General features: G+C 44.7%; 1 protein-coding gene across 1 annotated transcript; it reads right to left on the reverse strand.

Annotated features, from left to right (window-relative positions):
• Window positions 1-495: 495 nt before the first annotated feature.
• On the reverse strand, window positions 496-18,877 carry GOT2 (glutamic-oxaloacetic transaminase 2). Its single transcript, XM_082676238.1, has 10 exons — window positions 18,669-18,877; window positions 12,764-12,920; window positions 10,507-10,635; window positions 8,318-8,377; window positions 7,618-7,779; window positions 7,140-7,244; window positions 5,871-6,021; window positions 5,225-5,390; window positions 2,393-2,543; window positions 496-1,809 (listed from the first exon to the last, which is right to left on the reverse strand). Exons 1-10 carry the CDS (start codon window positions 18,755-18,757, stop codon window positions 1,687-1,689), a joined length of 1,293 nt encoding a protein of 430 aa, XP_082532364.1. The 5' UTR covers window positions 18,758-18,877; the 3' UTR covers window positions 496-1,686.
• Window positions 18,878-23,093: the final 4,216 nt, after the last annotated feature.

Below are 23,093 nucleotides of genomic sequence, written 5' to 3' on the forward strand. Positions count from 1 at the left end.
CTGGAGTCTGTGCTCCGCAACAGGAGAGGCCACAACAGTGAGAGGCCCACATACCGCAAAAAAAAAAAAAAAAATCAGGATTTCCATTTTACTTGAAAAATTTAAGACCTGCAGCCCTGGGTTTTCATTTTCACAGTGCCTGTCACTTACTTCCCTACTATGCCTCATCTCTGAGGATGTGGGCTGGTCACTGACAATCATCTCACACCCAGTTCACATCACTTTTTTACTTTACATGCACTGTTTGTTTATATTACCTACTGGACTCCTCTAGACACCCAAAGTTGCCACCTCCCCTCCCCATCTCCTCATCACTGCCTCTATCCACAGGATCCTTTGAGGCACTCCATTTACTTGTCTACCAAGGTCCAAAGGATTGTACCAACATTTTCAGCGTTGTCGGACTGGACATGAGGAATGACACGACAAAGATGTGGCTTTGGTTTACATTCGAAACAGCTATAATATCTCTTGGCTTATGGTCATCTGGACACAATTCCAGATTCCAGGGATATATACCCACTCCTAACCTTTCATCCCATTAAAGAAAAAAGATAACATGGTAAATGGCGGTTGGGTCTACAGTAACTTTATTGTAACAGACAGACCAGGCTGCAATAAGTCTACATTTAGAGCAAATGGTGGTTATCCTTCCAAAGGGTGAAGCCTGAGCCCAGCTGGCAGCACACAAAAGTTGAAATCAAAGCCCAGAACATCCTCTTTCCCGATTCCACCCTGCATTGCCTGACTCATGATATGAAATGAGTGACTGCACAACCATACTGAACAAAGCTACGAGGTCCAACTGGGCAGAGGCAACATACCTACAGGAGATGACAATCATTGAAGGGGATGCTGAAATAAAGTGCAGTTACCTACTCTCCGCTATTCTTTGCCAAGAAAAGCGAGGGTATGGGATGAGCAGTAAATAATGTTCTTCATTCTTCAAATAAGTAAATCCTATGGGATGGGACTGATGGTCAATCAAGGAGTAGAACAGGATGAAAATCTAGGCTAGTTACAGATCTTTGTGCCTAAGGAAAAGAACAGCAGTGAGTAAGAAGAGGAACATTAAAATGCCTGCAAGTACTAAAAAGGAGAGCCTTCTTTCTTTTTTTCTTAAATAAGACGGGAAATTGCATCTTTTCTTTGCTGCAGCGGTAGCAGACTCGCTGTAAAACATGATTTCTGTCATACGGTTTGTTGATAAGGTTGCTCAATCACGGGAGGACAAACATGAGGTTGACTGTTAATGTTAGAACTAGGTCTTTTCACAAAGCCTCTAATAGGTGCTATTTTCACGCTGGTTTTACAGAGGAACCTGCAACACCAAAAGGTGCTTCTGTTAAAGCTTCTGAAATATTGCAATGGTGTGATTGACAGGTATTTTTTGGGCTTATATCTTTCTTGTACATGTAAACTCTGTTGGAAAAACTGGAGATAAAATGATGAGTGAGAGTTTGGTTTACAGCCACAAAGTTCCCAACACCAGCCACAGGTGCCTCCGCCCTATTTCACTGCACATTCTTTTCTGAGAAACACATTCAATCGCTGAGTTTTAAAGTACTGTGGTTGAAAAAAATGATCTGCTCACCACCATCCACTCTCCCTCTTCCTCCATGTGAATCTCACAATAGCAGAGGCTGAAGACAGGAAGGTTGTCTCTGTTCCCTCTGACCAGGGGAATTACTTGGTGACCTGGTGAATGGCATGAGCAAGGTAGCCCACGTTGCCCGAGGTGACCCCTGCCACAGAGATACGGCCATCCTTTGTCATGTAGATGGAGAACTCCTTGGTCAGCCGCTCCACCTGCAGAGAGAAGAGTGTGTGGGCACTTCCTGGTCAGGGGGGTCTCCCCAGCCCTGGCATGGCACAATTAGCCAACAGTTAGGACAGGAAAATAACAGGTCTGTTTTCTCACTTAAACCCTATTCCCAGAATTTGGTATGCTAGCTTAGAATGAAAGAAGAATAAAAAGCTATTTTAAAGTGGGATGTTGAATTCTGAAGTGTGACCAGGTGAAAAAAATCTTATATATATATTCAGCCTTTGTAGAAAAATTGATCCAGAATCCAGCTATGGAACAGCTACTCTTCCTATCAATATTCAGGCTCCTGCTTGTTCTGGAATCTTTCTGAGAAACAGCAGTGTTTATAAAAATGATCAAAACAAGCTCTGTTTTCCAGAAGTTTGCAACCTCACAGAGGATACAGACAGGTAAACGACCAACAAAGAATGAAACGAAATGAAAGCTTTATATTTCTTTTACCTATGAATGAAGCTTCAAAATGACTGTTTTTAGAGTAATCCTAAATGGGTAGGCGACCTGAGGAATTTTGGTTTGCAAGGACTGACCAACTGGTCTGCTGCGGAGAAATCGGAGTCCACTCACCTGTTCAGGCTTTAGGCCTGTGAAACAAAACATGCCAATCTGGTCAACGATGTGCTGCCAGTTGTGGGAGGAGCCCTCCTTCTTGAGGTTGGAGACCAGCTGAGTCCGCATGCTAATGATGCGGTCGGCCATGCCCTTTACTTCTTGTAACCTGGAAAAAACCCCCAAGATGGAGCTCAATTCTGGCCAAGCACTAACAGATAAGCCAGTTCCCGGCATTTTTACCTCCCTTGCGTACTGCTCTAGCTTGCCTCAATTCTCCGTTTTTGACCGAGTCCTGTGCTGTCACTGGTCTCGGAAGAAAGCTATTTTACAGCATCCTGCTTTCTATCAGAACACCATTTTGATCAGGCAACTAAAATAGCTGACATAATTGAGTTATTAAGAAAAATGAATGCGGAGTGCCTTTCTATTTACTAGATGGATACTGCCCAATTCATGAATTATTTAATAAAGCCAATTAGATGTGCAATTTAAAAAAAAAGAAAAATGAATGACTAAATCACTCTAAAACATAGGAGGACTAAGGCTCTCCATCCCTTACTCAAGGGGCAAAAGCTGCAAATTAAACAGTAAAATATAACCTTATTCTTTAACATGGATGGAAGAAACATTGCTGCCTTCACAATTAAAGACAGTGTGCTGTGAACCTACCATGTGCCCAGCCATGTGCTAGGTGCTGAGGAGAAAGGGAGGACTGAGACCCGGCCCCTCCCTTTAAAAGCTTACCATTGTGGCTGGGAGCAAACCTGCAAACAACTGACTATGGAACAAGGTGGGATAAGAATCGACAGAACTGTGCCGTGTTAAGAGAGGCCCTGAGAAGAGAGGGTGAATTCTATCTGGGGGAGCACAGAAGGCAGTCCTCTGACTGTGCATGCTCGCTGGATTCAGGACACAGTCTTCCCCTTCCTCAGAATCTACCCATTCATTCATTCTGTTCCTATGGAGCTATGGGAAATTCTTGTTGGCTCTCACTAACTAGATGACTGTAAATAATTTATCTCATTGTTCTTACGTGTTCACTTTTCAAACCATCTCTCCACCATGATGTCATGCATAGGTAGAACAGAGGTTACATACTGCCAATGAAAGGCCAAATAAGAGTCTTCATCATGTCTTATTTGACCCAGTTAAACATTCTTAGATTTGGTACATGCACATAAAGACGTGGATTTGTAGCCTCTCTTGAAAAACAAGAAGCTGGCAACACTGCACCAGCCTTGTGATTACCGGCTGGAGCCCCCAGCCCCACTAAGGATGGCATATGATTTTATATTTCCTGTAGTCCTATCCATCCAGCTTCATTCACTTTGAGGCCTGGGCCCTAAAGGCACTGAGTACATGACCATGGCTAGATCCAGGGCCCCCTTAGCAACCACTGCCCCCGCCCTGCCCCCTCCCGCCCCCATGCTCCTTGTTGTCCACAGAATGAAGTTCTAACTTCTCACAATATCAAGGTGCTACACGACCTGCTCCCACCTTCCCAGCTTTGCTGCCTTCTCCACCCTCCTTACACTCCGTGTTTCTGCTACAAAACCCACTTGGTTTGAAGCACACCCTGCACGATGCACATCACGTGCCTGTGCTGATCCTCACGCACATCTTTCCCCTTCCTTCCTTTCTTTTCCTTTCCTCTGCCTTCTTTCTTCAAGGCAGAGCTCAAATGCTGCTGTCTGCATCACTTCCTCCTGCATTCCCCACTAATCAATAGTTCTTCCTTTACTCAGCATTTATTCCATCTGTCTTGTAGCAATGCTATACGTGTATCTCTCTCACTAGATTATAAACTCCCCAAGGGAAGAGATATCTTAGTCACCTAGCACAGTATCTCTGTCATCTCTGTACACTACAGACTTCAAATAAGTATTGAAATGAACACATTAAAAAAATAAACATCTTGATAACCATTAAGGACCATGGAAATATTTTTAAAAACCACTTAAAAATATTAAGAAAAAAAGCTTAGAATAATTCTTAGTGACAAAAACAAAACCAACCCTACACACACATATATAACATATTTACACATACATATGATACATGGACATACTATTCATGTTACAACTATGAATAATAACAGGCAAAGAAAAAAAATCTGGCTTATAGTGACTTGCCCAAACTTTCTGAAATGTACTCACACATTAATTTTACAACAGATCTAATTTAACAATTAGTTGATTTTTTGGTAAGCCTTGCATAGATCTGTTGTACTGAAAAGAAATATCCTGAACCAGACTCTATTTACTTCAATGTTCAGAGGATTTATCTAAGGTAGAAAAAACAGTTGTTCCATGATGACCAGGTGAGCTGTGGAAGAAGTTTCTCACAGACTTAGCTTTTCTATCCAATGAGCTGCTTAGGGATCTACACCCTCGGTTAATCAGCTACACAGGATAAACTCTTATGTAACAAATCACACCTTCCATGACTCCGAATTATATATAGCAGGGGTTGGCAAGCTTTCTCTAAAGGGCTAAATCGTACATATGTTAGGTTTTGTGAGCTGCAGACTCTGTCACAACTGCTGAACTCTGCTGTTGTGACATGAGAGCATCCCTACACAATTCATCAAGAAATGGGGGCAGCCTAGATTTGACCTGCAGAACATAGTGTGCCAACCCCTAATCTAGACCAATGTTTTCTCTTACAGGGAACAACCAACTTATTTGTTCGAAAGTGCTGACAAAATGTACACTCCTCTCTCCTTCCTCCCCTTCCACATATGGAAGCTGAGTGACACTGCATGTCCCTATAAGCCAAGTATAAAGGAGCTCTGAAGGATCAGTGGTGGGAAGGGCTGACGGCTGGGGAATGGCAAAGCGCCTTTACCATTGTTTCCGCAAATCCGGGCTGGTCAGAATGGTGGAGGCAATCCGGGCACCATTGAGAGGAGGGTTGGAATACATGGGACGGATCAGGATCTTCAACTGTGATTCTACCCTCTTGGCTTCATCAGCATCTTTGCAGACCACAGTGAAGGCTCCAACACGCTCACCTGAAAAGAAAAAATGGATCTTGTCTTCTGGTTCTCCTATCTAAAATACTAAAGACAGTCGTGATTCCATTCGCTATGTGTTATCTGTTTCCATGAGAAGCACAAAATAACGCTTTGTTATAAACAAGAAGTTTTCAACAACCAGCATGGTGAATCTCCAACAGAAAGTTGGAGTACTACAGAGTGGTCACAGGTCTCTCTTCATTGTATCTCTCTTCCTGGCTCACAGAGCAGTCGCTTTTTGTTTAGAGAAGCCGTGATAGGTTTCTTTGCTGGAGGAATTCAGGGACACTGAATAAGATATGGCTTAGAGCAGTAAAATCCACTTTCCCCGTCTTTCCTCTCTGGGTAAGAGGGACACGGACAACACACGCACACGCACAACCCACCCCTTCCAAGACTCTACACCTTTGTGGCACCCTCTCCCACCACTTCTTCAGTCTCAACAGAACACATATCACCCTAGGTCCTTTAGCTTACCGTATAAGCCCATGTTCTTGGCATAGGACTGGCAGAGACAGACATTAATGCCCTGTTCGATGAAATAGCGCACAGCCCAAGCATCCTTGTTACCATCGCCACTGGCAAACCCTTGGTAGGCCATGTCAAAGAATGCAAAAAGATTGTTTTTCTGGAAAGGAAAGAAAAGATGACCAAAGCTTTAGGCAGTTCTTCTCAAGATGCCCCAGATGGTTACCTGTGCTTATTGGGACCATGCCTGCTTCACTCAGACAAAGTCAACAGTTTTCTCCCCAGGTGGCAGTTTGGAGATGTTTAATTTTCCTAGAGTTAATATATCAACATATATAGTTTTTTGTTCAATACTTTGGTGGATATGGGCCTTCAAGAAGACATTAAGAAAAGATAATCTTAATCCAACCTGGACAGAATGCTGTCTGGTCAGACAGGAAGCATGGCATGTGTGATCTTAGTTCCCTGACCAGGGATCGAACCCACGCCCCCTGTATTGGAAGCATGGAGTCTTAACCAGTGGACCACCAGGGAAGTCCAAACAGGAAGCTCTTCTAAGGCCCACAGTGGTCTGGGTAGTTATTTTGGTCCAGCCAACACAGGACGAGCCTCAGCCTTTCCTGGGGCTAATGAGACTCTGGCAGGCCATCTTATTCCCAGGGTTCAGGGGACAGCCTCACTATAACCATCTCATTTTGAAAGTGCTCTCTGAATGCTGTTTCTCTGTCCCACTCTGTTCGCAGCTTAGGTTTGACAGAACGTAAAGAAAGGGAAACCGAAAGGAATGAGAATGGGGACACGAGCCAACAGGAATATCTTCCTCCTTGGGAATTTTGACTAGTGCCTTCTCTCACAGAAGAATAAGAATCACTGTGAATAATTAACGGCAATGCCAAGGAGAGTGGAAAAGACAGGAGGGGATGTGAAAAAGAGGATAAAAGGATGAACAAGGAGCCACTGACCAGGGCAAGTGTAGGCACCAACAGCAGATATGCTGGGTCCAGGGGATACCGATTGTGCAGACTAGCCAGCGACAAGTTTTATCAGAATTCTATACATCTTAGCTGAGGAGCAAAAATTATTTTCAAACTGCTCATGTATCATCAATTACAGAACTGCTAATTATGCAAACAAGGAGTTCTTTCTTGGCAACTACACAATGCGTGGAAATTTCATGCAGTCTCGAGGTTAATTCTCACTGTTAAGACTTCGCCAAGTGAAGCATCCAAGGCTAGTTACTAAACACAGAACAGTCACCGGTCAGTTCACCTGCCTCACCTTCGCCACTGCAGCCATCTCCTTCCACTGTTCAGGACGAGGGTCCACTCCCGTGGGGTTGTGGGCACAGGCGTGCAGGAGAATAACACTCTCTGCTGGTATTTTCTGAAGAGAACAACAACCAAGAGATTACTTTGCAGCTTTAAAGGAGATCATTTACCTGAAATGCCATAGGGTCACCATTATTTGATAAGTAACGAAAATAACATGAGGTCTGGGAATTAGCTCATCCTGGTATTTTTGGTTTTTTTTTTTGGCCGCTCTGTGCGGCATGCAGGATCATAGTTCCCCGACCAGGGATTGAACCCGTGTCCCCTGCAGTGGAAGCATGGAGTCTTAACCACTGGACCACCACCAGGGAAGTCCCTCATCCCAGTGTTTTAAGTTGGATATTGAGACCTAAGTGGGAGACATCAAATCTCCACAGGGAGGTTTATTCCTTGTTCCTTCCCTGTCCTGCCCTGAAAGCCACACTTACTGAAATGTCCTCAATAGCGCCTGTGAAGTCAAAGCCACACGTCTTGGGGTCGTAGTATCGATAACTATGTAGTTGCATGCCAGCGTCCCTGAAGATGGGCGTATGATTTCCCCAGGTTGGTTTGGGCAGAAAGACATCTCGGCTGAACTTAAAAAATCTTTGCTAAAAGATGGAATGAAAGGGAATGGAAAAATGAAGAAAGGAGAGGCAAAGACAACAACAAAAACGTTGATATATTTAACTGAGAAGACATTTTTCTCTACTGAAAGTTGGCTTCTCTCTAAGATTGAGAGACAGTGATGACTCAGCAGCGAGACTGCCTGGGTTGGAATCAGGCTGCAACAATTACACTGGCTATGTAGCCAAGGACCTGTCTGGGCCTCACTTTCTTCCTCTGTAAAATGGCATTAACTAAATCTCCCTCAGAAAGATTAAACAAGTTAAGATATAAAAGCTCCTAGTTACAGTAGGTGCTCAATAAATTGTACTTATTATTATAATTATCTCTTCCTTATAATTTCTTCTAAGTACTTCCATTCCCCCCTCTCCTCCCAACTCCATTTATTAAAGAACCGGAAATCTTCCAGCTTTGTGGAAAGAGGAAATCTACTTCTGGGTCAGAAGTCAAACACATATCCAAGAGGGAACCCCATCATCCCCAGCTTACAGACCGTCTTACAGAAGGAGTTTCCAGACTCACCAGAAAATTGGCTCCAATCCTTAAGGCCCCAGTTCCAGAAATGGTCTGCACGGTGATATACTGAAGGAGAGACACCCCTGGTCAGTGAGGTGCAGCACTCTCTCTACAGGCCCACGACTTAACAAACCTGAGCTCAAGCCCACAGGGAGGCACCGTATGGTCAATACCCTTCTTTCTTCAGAAGATGAAGACACCCTTCCAAATGAATATTTAGAAACAAGAGAACAGTACTACTGTTTCATTCCATTTTCTAAGAGAGAACAACTCTCCTTACAGGTTCTCAAAAGAGTTGGCTCTTCAGTTTCTAACACCTGTGCTGATGTGGAAGCTAATTCCTTATGGCCTGCCCTGAAAGTTGTTAGTATCATACTGTGTTATATGAGAAACTTTCAGGACACAGCCCCCCACGAGATATGAAAAAGGAGTGATTTATACAGAGAAAAAAAGACACGATGAACAGTCACTACATTAAAATATTATTCTAGACTTATATGAAATTGAATGACTCTCTGAACATCAAAAAGCAAGTCATCTTAAAAAGACAACAAGTGGGCTTCCCTGGTGGCACAGTGGTTGGGAGTCTGCCTGCCGATGCAGGGGACATGGGTTCGTGCCCCAGTCTGGGAAGATCCCACATGCCGCGGAGCGGCTTGGCCCGTGAGCCATGGCCGCTGAGCCTGCACGTCTGGAGCCTGTGCTCCGCAACAGGAGAGGCCACAACAGTGAGAGGCCCACGTACCACAAAAAAAAAAAAAAAGTCAACAAGTATATTAGAACAACATTATTACATGAATAATATTCTATGAGTTTTCATAATCTGAAAATACTTTTTGGGTAACAGGGAGATGGCATGAGGTAAATCTTCAAATTGGTCAACTTTAGGGGATGAGTAAGAAGCTACAGTAGGGTTTTTTTGTTTTTGTTTTTGTTTTTAGGCACCATAGAAGTACAAGGCTCTACAAAACATAAATCTCCTTTCTGGACTGGGAGGCAATGGATTAAATGGCGGGAGGGGGAACTCTACTAACAAACTCTTTAGTAAGCAAAGTTTGCCTGTGCAAACTTTGGCATTTTAGAAATAAAAACCTAACTGTAAATCTGATAATAAGAATCAGAAAGGCATAGCAATTTATAAAAGAGAAGCTGATGTGATTTTAAGATAGGCCAGTCTTACACTTAGGTTACAATTCGCTAGATGATACACAGACTAAGCAAAAATTACAGAAAAATACAGACGTTTTAATGAGAGGTTAACAGGTGGTTGATTATATGGATAGCAATCAAACCATATTTTGTCCATGACTTAGGATCATTACTACATTACCCTGGGGTCGAGGTTTACCCAGAAAAATAAATATTTAAACACACAAAATATATTAAAAAACCACATTTGTTTCAAAAGCAAGGAAACTATAATGCACATGAGACCACATGTCAGGCTGGCTGGCTGCATCCCACCTGCATGATGTGAGTCTTCTACTACAAGTGCTGGGCCTGTGTTTACTCTGTGGGTGCATACAAGAATCTGTTTGTAAAAAGCTTATGTTCAGTGACCTTTAGGGACCTCTTTCTTCCACAGTAAGAGGGCCCCCAGGGAGCTGGAGGGAGGAGACACCTGGGAACCACTTGTGCTTCACCTCTTGGCTGCAGTGATGCTCTCTGCCCTCTGAGGAGGGAGACAGCATGGAGGGAGCATGGTCTGCTCTTTCAACATCCAAGCTGGCTGTGAAGGGGTGGCAGAGGAGTGCCAGGCTTGTCCTGGCCCTGACAGTCACCCCGTGGCTTGTTTTCTGCCTGTTTCCTCTACCTAAGCTGGCAGCTTGGGACATGAGGGTGGGACCTAATTATAGGCCTTAAAACTTGACATAGTTTGGCATTCCTCAAAGCCATTCAGTGTAAAATGAACATAAGCACACACAGAGACTAACAGCAAAAACTGTCAAATCTTAAGTCAAATCACTACATTTTTAGGATTACTACTACATTTTTGGAATTGGTATTATATGAAATCTTTTATTGAATTAGTGGCAATTTACTACCTAAAGAAGAGATATTAGTCATCGTGCGGCTGCCTCAAAACAATCATCACACACAAAGTGCTGTATCTTTTCTTATTTAAATTATTTCATATTTGTTTAAACTGCTAGATTTAAAGAGACCCGTATGGTGCCAGAGTCTGTTCTCCTTACCCGGCCACTTTTCAACACTTCGTTGCTCTCACCCAGGGCTAGTTCTGCAGATGCCTTACAAAATTCAGCCAGTCCCCCAATGGGCAGGTATTCTTTGTCCAAATTTCTTGCAGCAATCTGGGCCTCTGCCTAGACAAGAGAAAATGCATACATTTAGTTTCTTCTCCTTACCTGGAATTACCAAGAATAATATCTAATGTTTTATAAGTTAAATTTTGGAAGTAAAGCCTTTTAAAAAAATTTGGAGATATTGTTCAAGAAGAAGGGTAAGTAGAATATATCTTATATTACAGAACAGGAATATTAAATTTTTATCATATTTTACTTTATTTTTAGAAGTTAGACTTTAAAAAAATTTTTATTTATTTATTTTTGGCTGCATTGGGTCTTCATTGCTGTGCACGGGCTTCCTCTAGTTGCAGAGAGCAGGGAGTGCAGGCTCAGTAGTTGTGGTGCACGGGCTTAGTCGCTCTGTGGCATGTGGGATCTTCCCGGACCAGGGCTTGAACCTGTGTCCCCTATACTGGCAGGCAGATTCTCAACCACTGCGCCACCAGGGAAGCCCATTAAGTTAGGTTTTATGTGAATGGGTAGGTATATGGTGTCTCTTGTTTTAAAAAAAATGGCATTCTTGGGATGCACAAGAACAAGGTTTAAGAGCAACACTTAAAATAGATATAAGATGATAAAACCAAAACAAATACATAAAGAAGTATTTCAAGGTATATACCAGTCTAAGAACTTCAAAAGGTTAATAGTAATAGTCACATATCTTCATGCTTTGGAGTCAGAGGCCTGGCTGTCCCTTACTAGCTGTGTGACACTGGGTGATTTATTAACCTCCCTGAACCTCAGTTTGCTCACCTGTTGAATGGGGGAACAGCTGTTTCTACACCTCATATGACTGAGGTGAAGAGTTAAGAGGTAATGTACAAAAGTGTGTGGTGGTGTTTCAGCTTCTATCAATAGCTAACACCTGCTGAATACTTTAAACTGATTTACTGAGAACAAAAGCAATCCCTGCATGACCTGAGACCCAGTAGCCAGCAGTTTTTTGTGAGTCTTCTCATCACAACCATTTCTTGAGTCCTTTTTTCTACTCAGAGAATTAGAGAGAGGACACCTAATCCACACTCCCATACACTCAGAAATTTCTTCTTTCAGTGGTTCATTCAGCCCATGCTCTGTTACTACAGTGGCTCAAGAGGGCCTGAGCCAGCCTACTGCAGCTCAGATGATCAGAGGGTTCTTTATTCCCACCCCAAAGTATGCTTCTGTAACTTTCACTCAGGATGCCTAGTTTTGCTATATGCAGGAACAACACGTCACTACCCCATGTTTGGAAGTGACAGAGCAGCACATATTTCATCAGAGGAGGTGCAGATGGAAAGGAAACACATACTTTCTTTTAAAAAATTGTTCTGGGACTTCCCTGGTGGCGCAGTGGTTAAGAATACGCCTGCCAGTGCAGGAGACATGGATTCGAGCCCTGGTCCTGGAAGATTCCACATGCTGCAGGATGTGCAACTAAGCCCGTGCACCACAACTACTGAGCCTGTGCTCTAGAGCCCGCGAGCCACAGCTGCTGAGCCCATGCACCCTAGAGCCTGAGCTCCGCAACAAGAGAAGCCACTGCAATGAGAAGCTCATGCACCGCAACAAAGAGTAGCCCCCGCTTGCTGCAACTAAAGAAAAGCCCACGCGCAAAGAAATTAAGACCCAACGCAGCCAAAACAAAACAAAACACTGTTCTAAGGAAATTAGTTACATTATTTAAGTTGTGATAACCAATAGAAAGACTACTAATAAAAATACGACAATATAAAGAAAATTATTCTATAGTTCAATAGGAAGAAAGAACGGAACACGCCTGGGTAGGAGGGTTTTATTAAGGCAATCAAAATGAGAGAAATGGAAAATAACAATGGTAACCCTCATCCACAAAGGGCTATTCCTATCACCAAGAGACAATGTTTAAATGCTTGGTCCTTTTGTGCATCCTCAGGATAAAACATGACACTGACACTCTGCCTGTTTTACAGATAATCATAGAAGTTCAATCTTGGAAAAGACCATATAGTTCCAACCTCTCACTTTTATAGCCAAGGAGACTACAGCCCAGACAACCTACGTGATTCAAGCAGTATCAGAACTAGAACCCAAGTCTCCTGACTCCCAGTCCAGGAGTCTTTCTGTCTCTCTTCAGGAGTGCCCTTCAGTTATTCATCCCCATCAAACAGACGTCTGGCAAGCTTACCTTCCGGACACTGGGGAGCACGTAAGGCTTTCCGTTATCATCCCGGTAGGCACCAACTCCCAGATTCATCTTTTTGCTGTTGGTGTCTCTCTTAAAGGCTTCTGTGACTCCCAGGATGGGATCTGGGGGCCCCATCTCCACATGAGCCCACCAGGAGCTGAAATGGGAAATATAAGACATCAGTCACAGCAACTAGATTTCCATGGCCAAAGACATCTTGGATCGGCCAAAAATCCATTTCAACAAATGTTTTCCTGTCTACCATGCACATGATATAGCAATAGACACCAATAATCCAACAATGCATGACTTCAAAGCACCTTGCAGAAGAGTGGAGGCCAATAATATTAATACAAATGCTGTGAGAAGCAAAAGGTAGGGGCACCTGAATCATCCTGGGGAGGACAGGGTGCATGTGTACACTTTCAAAGCAGTCCAAACCTGACCTGGATTCCCAGGCAAAGGATATCTCAAGTAATTTGGCAGTGAGAAGTTGTGAGTGGTAAAAGATGAGACTAGAGAAGTAAGCAAGGACCAATGTAAGGGTGTTCTGTGACATCCAACCAAAGGGATTGCGTTTTATCCTGTTCCCAAACTTGTTAAGGGCATCATTTGGAAAGCTTATTAAAATACAGGTTCCTGGGCTCTACTTTGGATGTAGTGAAAATATACAGAATCATTTAAGGTTTTTTTTGGAGGGGGGATGGTGATCAGGTAAGAACAGTGACACGAGGAGACTTGCATTTTTAGAGCTCATCTGGTCACAAGGTGGGGTACTGAATGCAGAGAAGGAGGGGAAACGCAGAAGGATCACTGAAAAATCTGGTTCAGCACCCAGCGAGAGAGAGAAAGATGAGGGCTTGAACCAGGATGGGGGGAGTAGAGGTGGAGAGGATGACAGAGAATTGCCAGGTATTTAGAACTGGTTGTAACATCTTACTGATTTCCTCATTACTTATTGAGTTAAAATGCTTAACAATATTCGTTATTTTATATTTGTATGAGTCATGATTTTACATTAAAAAAAAATCCTTTAAACGAAATCTTGCCATTTGCAGCAATATGGATAGACTTGGAGGGCATTATGCTAAGTGAAATTAAGTCAGAGAGAAAGACAAATATTGTATGATATTACTTATATGTGGAATCTAAAATATACAACAAGCTAATGAATAAAGAAGCAGACCCACAGATACGGGGAACAAACCAGTGGTTACCAGTGGGGATGGGGGAGGGGTGATATAGGGGTGGGGAGTGGCAGGTACAAACTACTGGGTGTGAGATAGGCTCAAGCATGTATCGCACAACACAGGGAATACAGCCAATATTTTGTAATAACTGTAAATGGAAAGTAACCTTTAAAAAATGTACAAAAAATAGGGACTTCCCTGGTGGTCCAGTGGCTACGACTCCACACCCGCAACGCAGGGGGCCCAGGTCTGATCCCTGGTCAGGGAACTAGATGCCACATACTGCAACTAAGAGTTCGCATGCCACAGCTAAAGATCCCGCGTGCAGCAATGAGCACGCAGCAACAAAGATCCCGTGTGCCGCAACTAAGACCCGGCATAGACAAATTAAATAAATAAATAAATATTTTAAAAATGTATAAAAAATGAGAATTAAAAAATAACTTTAAGCTCTCCTGACAAGCTGAAAATTGTCTCAGTCTCAGTAGCTGTAATTGGTATGTACAGCTAATTCTCTCTTAACAAAGGGTGGATTATTCCATTTTCAGATGTCCCAGGCTTTTACTTCTTTTAATAGCTTGCCCTGTGCAATGTCAGTAGGGCAAACTGCATGGATTCAAATGCTCAGCCACCTACCAGCTGTGTGAGCACAGGCGAATCAATTAACTTCTCTTAAGTCTCAATTTTTCTTACCTGTAAAATGGGGGCACAACAGTACCTATCTCTCAGGGCTGTTACAAGGATGAAAGGAGCTATTAAATATAAAACAGTCAAAAACAGAGCCTGATACACAGTGCTTGATGTTAGCTGGTATCATTGTTACTAAATTATTACTAGTACACCTTTATTTATAACCACCTTGCCCCTAGTATGAAGACTGGTGAGGCCAAGTATGTAAAAAATTCAAGGAGCATAAGTCATAACTTTATGACCAAATGCAGGTCTTTCCTGCTTTTCAATTATTACTATTTAGTTTTCTCTGGAGTCTCTGAGATGTTATCATTCTTCCTCTTCACTAGCACTACTGCCAGGACTCAAAATCCTTCTCATTCTTTTTTCAGTGTTCTAGGCTGCTTGGTTGTCCCAGTATCTAAGCAATAGTAAGAAACAGATACTACCTCGAAGCAACTTCTGAACTGGGCCTGACAAAAGCTTTCATTATGTCCTACCCATGATTCAGACCCTGAAAACATGTAGCCACCTGCCCACCTATATCACTGTCATTAACTGATGAGTGCAAGGAACACCTTGAATGCCCAATGACATACAGAGAACTTTTAATAAACAATTTTCAATTTTAAAAATATGGTTGTTTCCAGGGCCTTCCATCAACAATGACAGAGCCACTGCTCCTAAACCACAAGGAGAAGGCACCATTCTTATTAAAGGGTGTGAAAAGCACTTATTTGTCAAGTTCTTTAAAAAGTTTATCTAGTAGAGAAATTCTCTCAGAAATCATAGCCTTAAGTCTTCTAGCAGAGAACTGATTGAGAGTGGTATCTTTTAAGAAGGATTCTAAAAAAATTTCAAAACATTAAATCTGAAACAATCTAAATAAAGGAGCAGGAATACTTAATTTGATTAGTCAGTCCTATATCAGTAATGATGTTTCAGTCCTCTATGCCCTTTATTATTCCATTCCTTCTAAGGATAAAGATCACGCCCACATTGTAAGAACTCTAATGATTTTAAGGGACAGTACTAGAGGAAACCAAGAGTGTTCCAGGGACAAAACTGATACTGATAACTTGCGGCCTACAAAGCATTCCTATCTATGTACTTTGGACAAAAGTGCAAAGCTTCAGCCATTGAGCAATATTGACCAGCCAGCCAAAAGATGTTAGGTACAAAGTATTCAGATAAGCATTTCCAACTCAAATACCTTGCAATTTTTCTGGGAGTCTACCTAGTGCTTTATAGTTTTTAGAATGTTTTCCCTCACATTCTTATTTTAAAATAAGAAGAGAAGTTAATTAACTTGCTCATGATCATAGAGCTAAAAAATGGCAAAGACAATACTACAATTACGATCTTCTTACTGGTTATTGTACCACTACTGAGCACTGCCTTTCTCAAGGGTCTCATGATACTCCTTCAGTTATTTAACTACAAATTAAATAATGAGAATTAAATAATTAAGAATAGGTATTTATAATAAAAATACATTAGCATATTTTCCTTTCTTCACTGACCTGTGACTATGTCTGATTTCATGTTACTATGCTTTTACAGCACAGGTCAGGAAGAAAAGGTTAAAGGTTAGTTCCTTCTGTATAAAAAATGCAGCTATAGGAACACTTGAACTTAGAGAGTTCCATTTAAATGACCCAAGTATGAAAATTAAGTATGTCATAGGATAAATCCTCAGTCCTTCAGAATACCAACTGCCAAGGTTTCATTGTATTAGATGAGCTGTTTTTAAAAAAAAAATAAATAAAAAAAAAACTTCAATTAGTTGTTTGAATGTTTTCCAATTTTACCATTTGGCTTTAGGTAAAGATCATATCCACCGTGGCAGGAGTGGAGATTCTTAACTTCCTTGTTGTCTGAACAGTTAACAATCATAGTTAGATATGGCATCTGGTTCTATCACTGAATCATGCATCATTGTTAAACCTGAACAGCACCTCCTCAACTGCAGGGGCTCAAATATTTTAAGACTTTTTTGGTACACATTTTGAACCACTCTGGTTCCCCTATGTTTAGACTTTGAAATAAGGTACAATGCTAAAATGTCATATGTTTCCATTGCATTAATTTAAAAATCAAGGTTTAAAATTAAAATACTCAATTTGTTCTACGTCCTGAAATACTATATTATAACAGTGAACAAAATAGATACAGTCTCTGCTCTCATGGAATTCACATTCTAATGTGGAAAAGACACAAAAGAAAAACAAGTTAGGCTGTCAAAGTGAGAGACTAAAAGGTAACACCCATAGGGATTTCACCAAGCACTTTGTAAGCAGAGCTGTAGGCCACTCAACCAAATCCATAAAATAAGAGATTATTTTAAGATTACTATTTAAGATTTTAAGATTACTACAATGGTGAAACAGACTTTCACTTGCCCATAATTTTAGGCACTATTTTCTGTTCTCCAAATCTGCTGCATAAATGACAACCCCTCCCTAATTCTAGTCCAGGTAGGCTGCCTTAAGAGCACACCTTGGGGCTTCCCTGGTGGCGCAGTGGTTGAGAGTCCGCCTGCCGATGCAGGGGACACGGGTTCGTGCCCCGGTCCGGGAGGATCCCACATGCCACGGAACGGCTGGGCCCGTGAGCCACGGCCGCTGAGCCTGCGCGTCCGGAGCCTGTGCTCCACAACGGGAGAGGCCACAACAGTGAGGGGCCCGTGTAAGGCAAAAAACAAAACAAAACAAAACAAAAAAACAAAAAACAAGGGCACACCTTGACAGTGGGCCAAGAAGGAACCAAATTAGGTAAAGAAGAAAGTGTGAAAGCCTGGGCAAAACTGTACTGCCAAGAGTGTGGGGCTTTGGTAAGGACAAACTGTTCTGCCGCCTTAAAGACACCGTGCATACATTCAAACGAAAGGCCAAGGCAGGTATGAGGTGTCAAGGCTTTGCTCTTTGGAGTTAAGGTCTGATTGGGGTGGTTTGGAGACTCGGTTCCTGATTAGGTAGTCATTAAGGGCACTCTCCCAAATCGGCTTCTTGTGTGAATTATATAGCCTGGCTTGGCTCTCTCCACTAGGAAGGGATTACTAACTCGTTTAATGCTCTGTAACCTTTTCTCTGCAACACATCACACAGTTTGAAATTACATATTTGGAAATTTTTGAGCGACACCGGTCCCTCCGTCAGGCTTGTTCACCGCTGCATCTAGCACGAGCATCTGGTCCAGTGCCTGGCTGCGATTAGTAAATACTAAACGAAGAGCAGAGCAAGAGGGAGGGGAAGAAAGGCAACTTCCCTACAGCCAGACCTCCTAAGGGATAAAACGGGGGAAAAAAAAGTCACTACACCCCGACTCTTAACATCCAAGGGTCAAAGGGCCAGGGGGAGGGGATCACCGGTGACTCAGGAGGCGACACAGGCGGGAGAATGCCGCGCGCCAAGGTCACAGGATGCGGGGAGGAACGCCAAGCCCGAAAGCCAGGGCCCTGAAAACCTTCCTCCCTTGAGCTTTCTTCCCCCGGCACACAAACGGGAGCCAGCCGCCGCCTCTCCAGCCCTGCCACGGCCCAGGGAGACCCCAACAGGTGAGCCCCGCCACCCCCCAGAGCAGCGGGTCAAGGGCTCACGCCCCCCATCCCCCATCCCCGCCCGGCGCCGCAGCCAACTAGCGCGAGGTATTCCCGGCGCCGCAGCCAATCCGCGCGAGGCCGGCTCGGCGCCACAGCCCGGGGGCTCTCCCCTTGCCCCCACCCGCACTGCGCCGAATCTGCGTGTCGTGACCTCTCCACCTTGAATGGGAGTCCGGGTGCCGTAGAGGGCCACACTTCCTAAGCCAGGGGAACGCGTTGGCAGGCTCTCCGACAGTCCTAGGGGCATGGGAGGGGTGGGAGGTAGGACCTGAAGGGTCATTGTGAGGCGCGGACGCTCAATCCTCAGCCCCCTGTGAAGCCGAGGGAGTAGCAGAGAAAGTTGGTGTGTGAGGGTGCACGCGTGTGCTTTGAAGGCGGGTTAGATGTTCTGAGGTGTCGGCAGTTCGCAGGCCCGTCGCCCTGGCTCCTTTTCCCCCCCGCTTACCTAGCTCTGGCAGAAGCCGCGGCAGCGACGCCTGGGTGGAAGGCGGCGGCGATTCCGGACAGGACGCGGCCGGAGTGCAGCAGGGCCATGGTGGGCGGCGACAGGGCAGTGGGTAGCTGGAGGACGGAGCGGAGATGCCAGCGGACACGGACACGGAGGTGCAGGGTCCTGCTGAAGGTAAGGACAGCGACTTCCCCGGGCGAGGCTAGAGCGGCCTCCCGCCAGGCCCCGAGCCGCGTCACAGCGCACTCTGGCGGCCGGAGCGGAGCGGCTTGGCTTCCGTGAGGCCTTGGGTCCCGCTGCAGGGGTGTCTGCACCGCCGGCGCCACGTGGTCCCGGAAAACAGTGACAACACAGTTTATTGCCGTTCACAGCGCTCGACACGCTTCCTTCATTTAATGACGACGGACCTGACCGAAGAGGTAGCTGTTACTACTGACATGAATGAGCTCAGTTTATAGGTATCAACACGTATAGACCTCAAAAACGTAAAAAAGCAAGTCGCAGAACTATAGGTATAATATGGCGCCGTTTAGATAAAATTTTAAAATACACAAAAGCATACGATACATTCATTCACAAATGTATGTAAAAGTTTGAAAGAATACACCAAGGAGACTTCAGTTCAGGATCAGGAGGGCACAAGAGGATATTTGCTCTTATGGAGGGAGTAAGACAACTTCGTCATATTTGCTTCATAAAAAATTACAGATAATATTAACGATTATCACCATTCTGGGTGTGGGTCTCTGTCACATATACATTTAACTTTCTCATTAGAAAGCTAATTTGAGTCGCTGGTATGAAAGGTGGATTGGAAAGGACACTCCTAAGAGGTAGGGAGACAAGGTCAAAAGAAGGCTGACACAATAATCCAGGCAAGAAATTCTTGGTTGTCTGAATTCAGGTAGAAGTAGCAATGATGGAGAAAAGGTTACAGATCTGGGACATATCATGGAGTAAGAATCAAAAGTGTTTGGTGATTAAATGCAGGGAGAAGTAGAAAAGGAATCTGAAATAATTCCCAGTGTATCAGTTAAAATTGGGGTTGTCTGCAGATAACAGAGACCCAAAATAATCGGCTTAATCAAGATAAAATGTATTTCTCTAGCATAAAAATATGGAGATGGGTAGTCAAGGGCTGGCATGGCATTTCTGCCCCACAAAGTCCATTTCCTGGTCACCCTCTGTTAGACCCAGAGGAAGTGTTTCTGGGATGAGCTCAGAAAAGTCAGCCCCCAGGGCTCCAGGTGGATCCAGATGTTCATTGGATTCTCCTGGGTGAAAGGGGGCAGGAATGTCTAATAGTGAGGAGGTCCTGAGTCACAGAGAAGTCCGTTCTTCACCGTCCTCAACCCTCATCATCGTTTGTATTATTATTTTTAAAATTACTCTTACCACAGCTGGGAATTCTGCTGGAGTCATGAAAGCCGACTGGTCACCAGGGATCAATAAAGACAAAACTTCGCTGGCAAATCAGTAACCCCTCTCAACCCAAAGGCCCACACCCTCCATCCCAATCCTGGTGAAGTAGTGTATCATAGAACTCTAGAAACAGAAAGGGCTTTCCGAGCTTATTCAGGACGGTGCTTCTCACACTGTAATGTGCATTGGAACCACCCAGGGGTCTTGTGAAAATGCAGATTATGATTCAACAGGTCTTGAGTTGGGCTTACGATTCTGCTTTTCTAATAAGTTCCCAGATGAGGCCAGTGCTGCTGACCAGTGGACCACACTGGAGCAGCGTAGATCTAAACCATGCCTTGCAGCCCTTTATAGATGTCACAGGAAGCCTGTGTCCCAAACTCCAGACTTCCCACTATATCTATGGAGAATCTGAGGCCAAAGGAGGGAAGTATTCCCTAAGGTCACATAGCCAACTATGGTTTGAGACTAGGAACAAAAGCACAGATTGAGGCTAGATTCCTTTTGCCAATTTCAGTACCAAATGCAGATAGCTAGGAGGATTCCCTGATCTATTCCCAGCCTGGAGTCAGCTCTTTGGTGGCCTGTCCAGGAATCATCTTGGGGCTTTTGCCCAGGCCCAGGCTGTGGATTTGGTGCTGCAGGTCAACCTCAGGCAGCAGGTAGAAAAGATGTAGTCTCTTCCAGGCCAGGGGACTGAAGACCCTTAAGGAAAGAGAGCTCAGCACACACTCATACTTTTTTGGGGAGCACTCTGGCCATCACCACCTGGGGGAATGACTGAAGCAGGACTGGATAGAGGGAGGAGCTGTGTTGCAGCAAGAACAAAGGCTCTGACGCTATAACGGCCCTGAAGAGTGGTCCTGAACCAGGGCGAGGGGGCCTGGCTTTTGTACCTGTGCATTGACTTTCTGTCCTGCTGCGTGACCTTGCCTGGCAAGTGAATGGGTTCAGTGGAAAGAGGGCAGGGGATCTAAGTAGCAGCCCCCAGCAGCTACTATGTAGATATTTATATAAATTATATAAGGAGAGAGTACTTATGAGGGGCCCGCGTGTACATGGTGTGTGTGTGTGTGTGTGTGTGCGCACATGTGTGTATGAGTAGCTGTATGCCTATCTTTGGAGTCTATGGAGAATGTTCATGTGCACTTGGGGTGACTGTTTGAATGTGACCTTGTCGTGTCTTGCATTTGTGTGCATATGTGGAAGTCAGTGAGTGGGGTGTGACTCTGTGCAAGTGTCTAGGTGTGCCCTGTTTGCATGCATCCTGAAGAGGACAGAAGAGGCCACCTGAGCCCAGGGTAGGGGATGCTGGGCTGCCTTAGTGGCCTTGGGTGGGGAGGGGATGGTGCTGGCTGAGGGCCACCTCATCTGAAGAAGCAGCCCTTTCTTTGGACTGACTGGGGCCTTTTATATCCCCTCAACCCTAGTCCTCCATGCCCAGCCTGCCCTCGGGAAATGCACAGCCTTGGAAAAAGAGCTTGGGGGAGGCCCGAGTGCAGGCACTCCTGCTAGCAGGAGACGGGGTGTGTGGGGGGGTAGTTTCTGGTGTCTCTGCCCCTCCTCATGGTCAGAGGGCATCTTCAGAGCTGCCACAGAATGTACTGGTCTTTGGCTGGTGGACCCTCTGGAAACCTCTCCCACTGGCTCACAGAATGTCTCCAAACACTTATCTTGTGTGTAAAATTACTCTGGAAAAGCCACCCACCTCCACCTGATAACTGAGGATTTTAATAAATGATTTTTTAAAATCCTTTGTTAATGTTGTCCACCTGTGGCTCCCCGTGTGCACCCCCTGGGTGTGTCTTGGTTCCCCTGTGTTCCCTGTGGTGTGCTTCACATTCAGATGCCTCACCTGAAGGACGCTAATTCCCCTGTCAGCTGGGATCATGACTAGCTCTGGGTTCTGGACCAGCCCTGGGCTTATGCTGGCCACTTGCAGGGAGGATGTGCAGCGGACATGGCAGCGCGCGGCCTGTGTATGCCATTTTGTGCGGGAGCTGTGAGGTGGGTATAAGGAAGTACGTGCCCATAGTGTGGAGGTTCTAGGAGCCCAGAGTGGAGAGGGGTTGCTTCTGGCTGGGGAACCAGGAGACGTGACAAGGAGGAGGTGACACGTGAGTGGATCTTGAAGGAAGAGGAGGTGTTTCAACATCACTGTTGTCTGTACTTCATGGCTCGGTGTCTGGGAGGCCAGGGCTGGGCCCAGTTGTCTCCCTCATTCACATATGTGTGAGCTCAGGCCCCAGCCAGTAAGGTGAATTACCCAGGGCCACACAGAGCACCTTTGATAGGGTCTAGCCTTTCAGATAGTTGGCCCCTTGTTTTTTCTAATCAGTTCTGTCCCTCTGGCTGCCTATGCTGGATCCACCCTGCCCTGCCCATGGCGGTGAAGACCAGGATTCAGAGCGAGCCAGGGCTGAGATGTGAAGGCCTGAACTTACTCCACCCACAGATCCCAAATATGCCCTCCCATCATGACCTGACATGCTCAGCGTTGAGTCATGTCTGACTTGCCTACCCATTTCCAGAAATCCAAGAGTCATCCTTGATCCAGCTCTCCATCACCTCCCACATTCCCCAGTTGACCTCGAGAATATGTCTGGAATACTACTACTACTACTACTACTAAACATTTATTCCCTCATTTATTCCTCACAATGATGCCAAGAAGTTGGTGCCCAAAGTCTATAGCCAGGGAGAGGCTGAGCTGGGATTCAGGCCCAGCTCTCGTTACCACAGGAAGTAGAAGCCACCTGCCTCTCATCCACGTGGTCACATCATCACAGTCCTCTCTTGGGTCACACCAGAAACCCCTCCTCTCATTGGACTGTTGGACTCTGTCTTGCCCCTCAAGAAATTCCCCATACAGTAGCTAGCAGGATCCTTCTAAAACATATCACCACCCTAGGAGGACATTGCAAAAAAGGGCAATTATAAAAGAATATGCAGCATCTGCCATAAGACTGTGAGCATCTTGAAGGGCAGAACTGTGAATTG

This window comes from Grampus griseus, assembly GCF_964374135.1.
Source record: "Grampus griseus genome assembly, chromosome: 19".
Classification (NCBI taxonomy): Eukaryota; Metazoa; Chordata; class Mammalia; order Artiodactyla; family Delphinidae; genus Grampus; species Grampus griseus.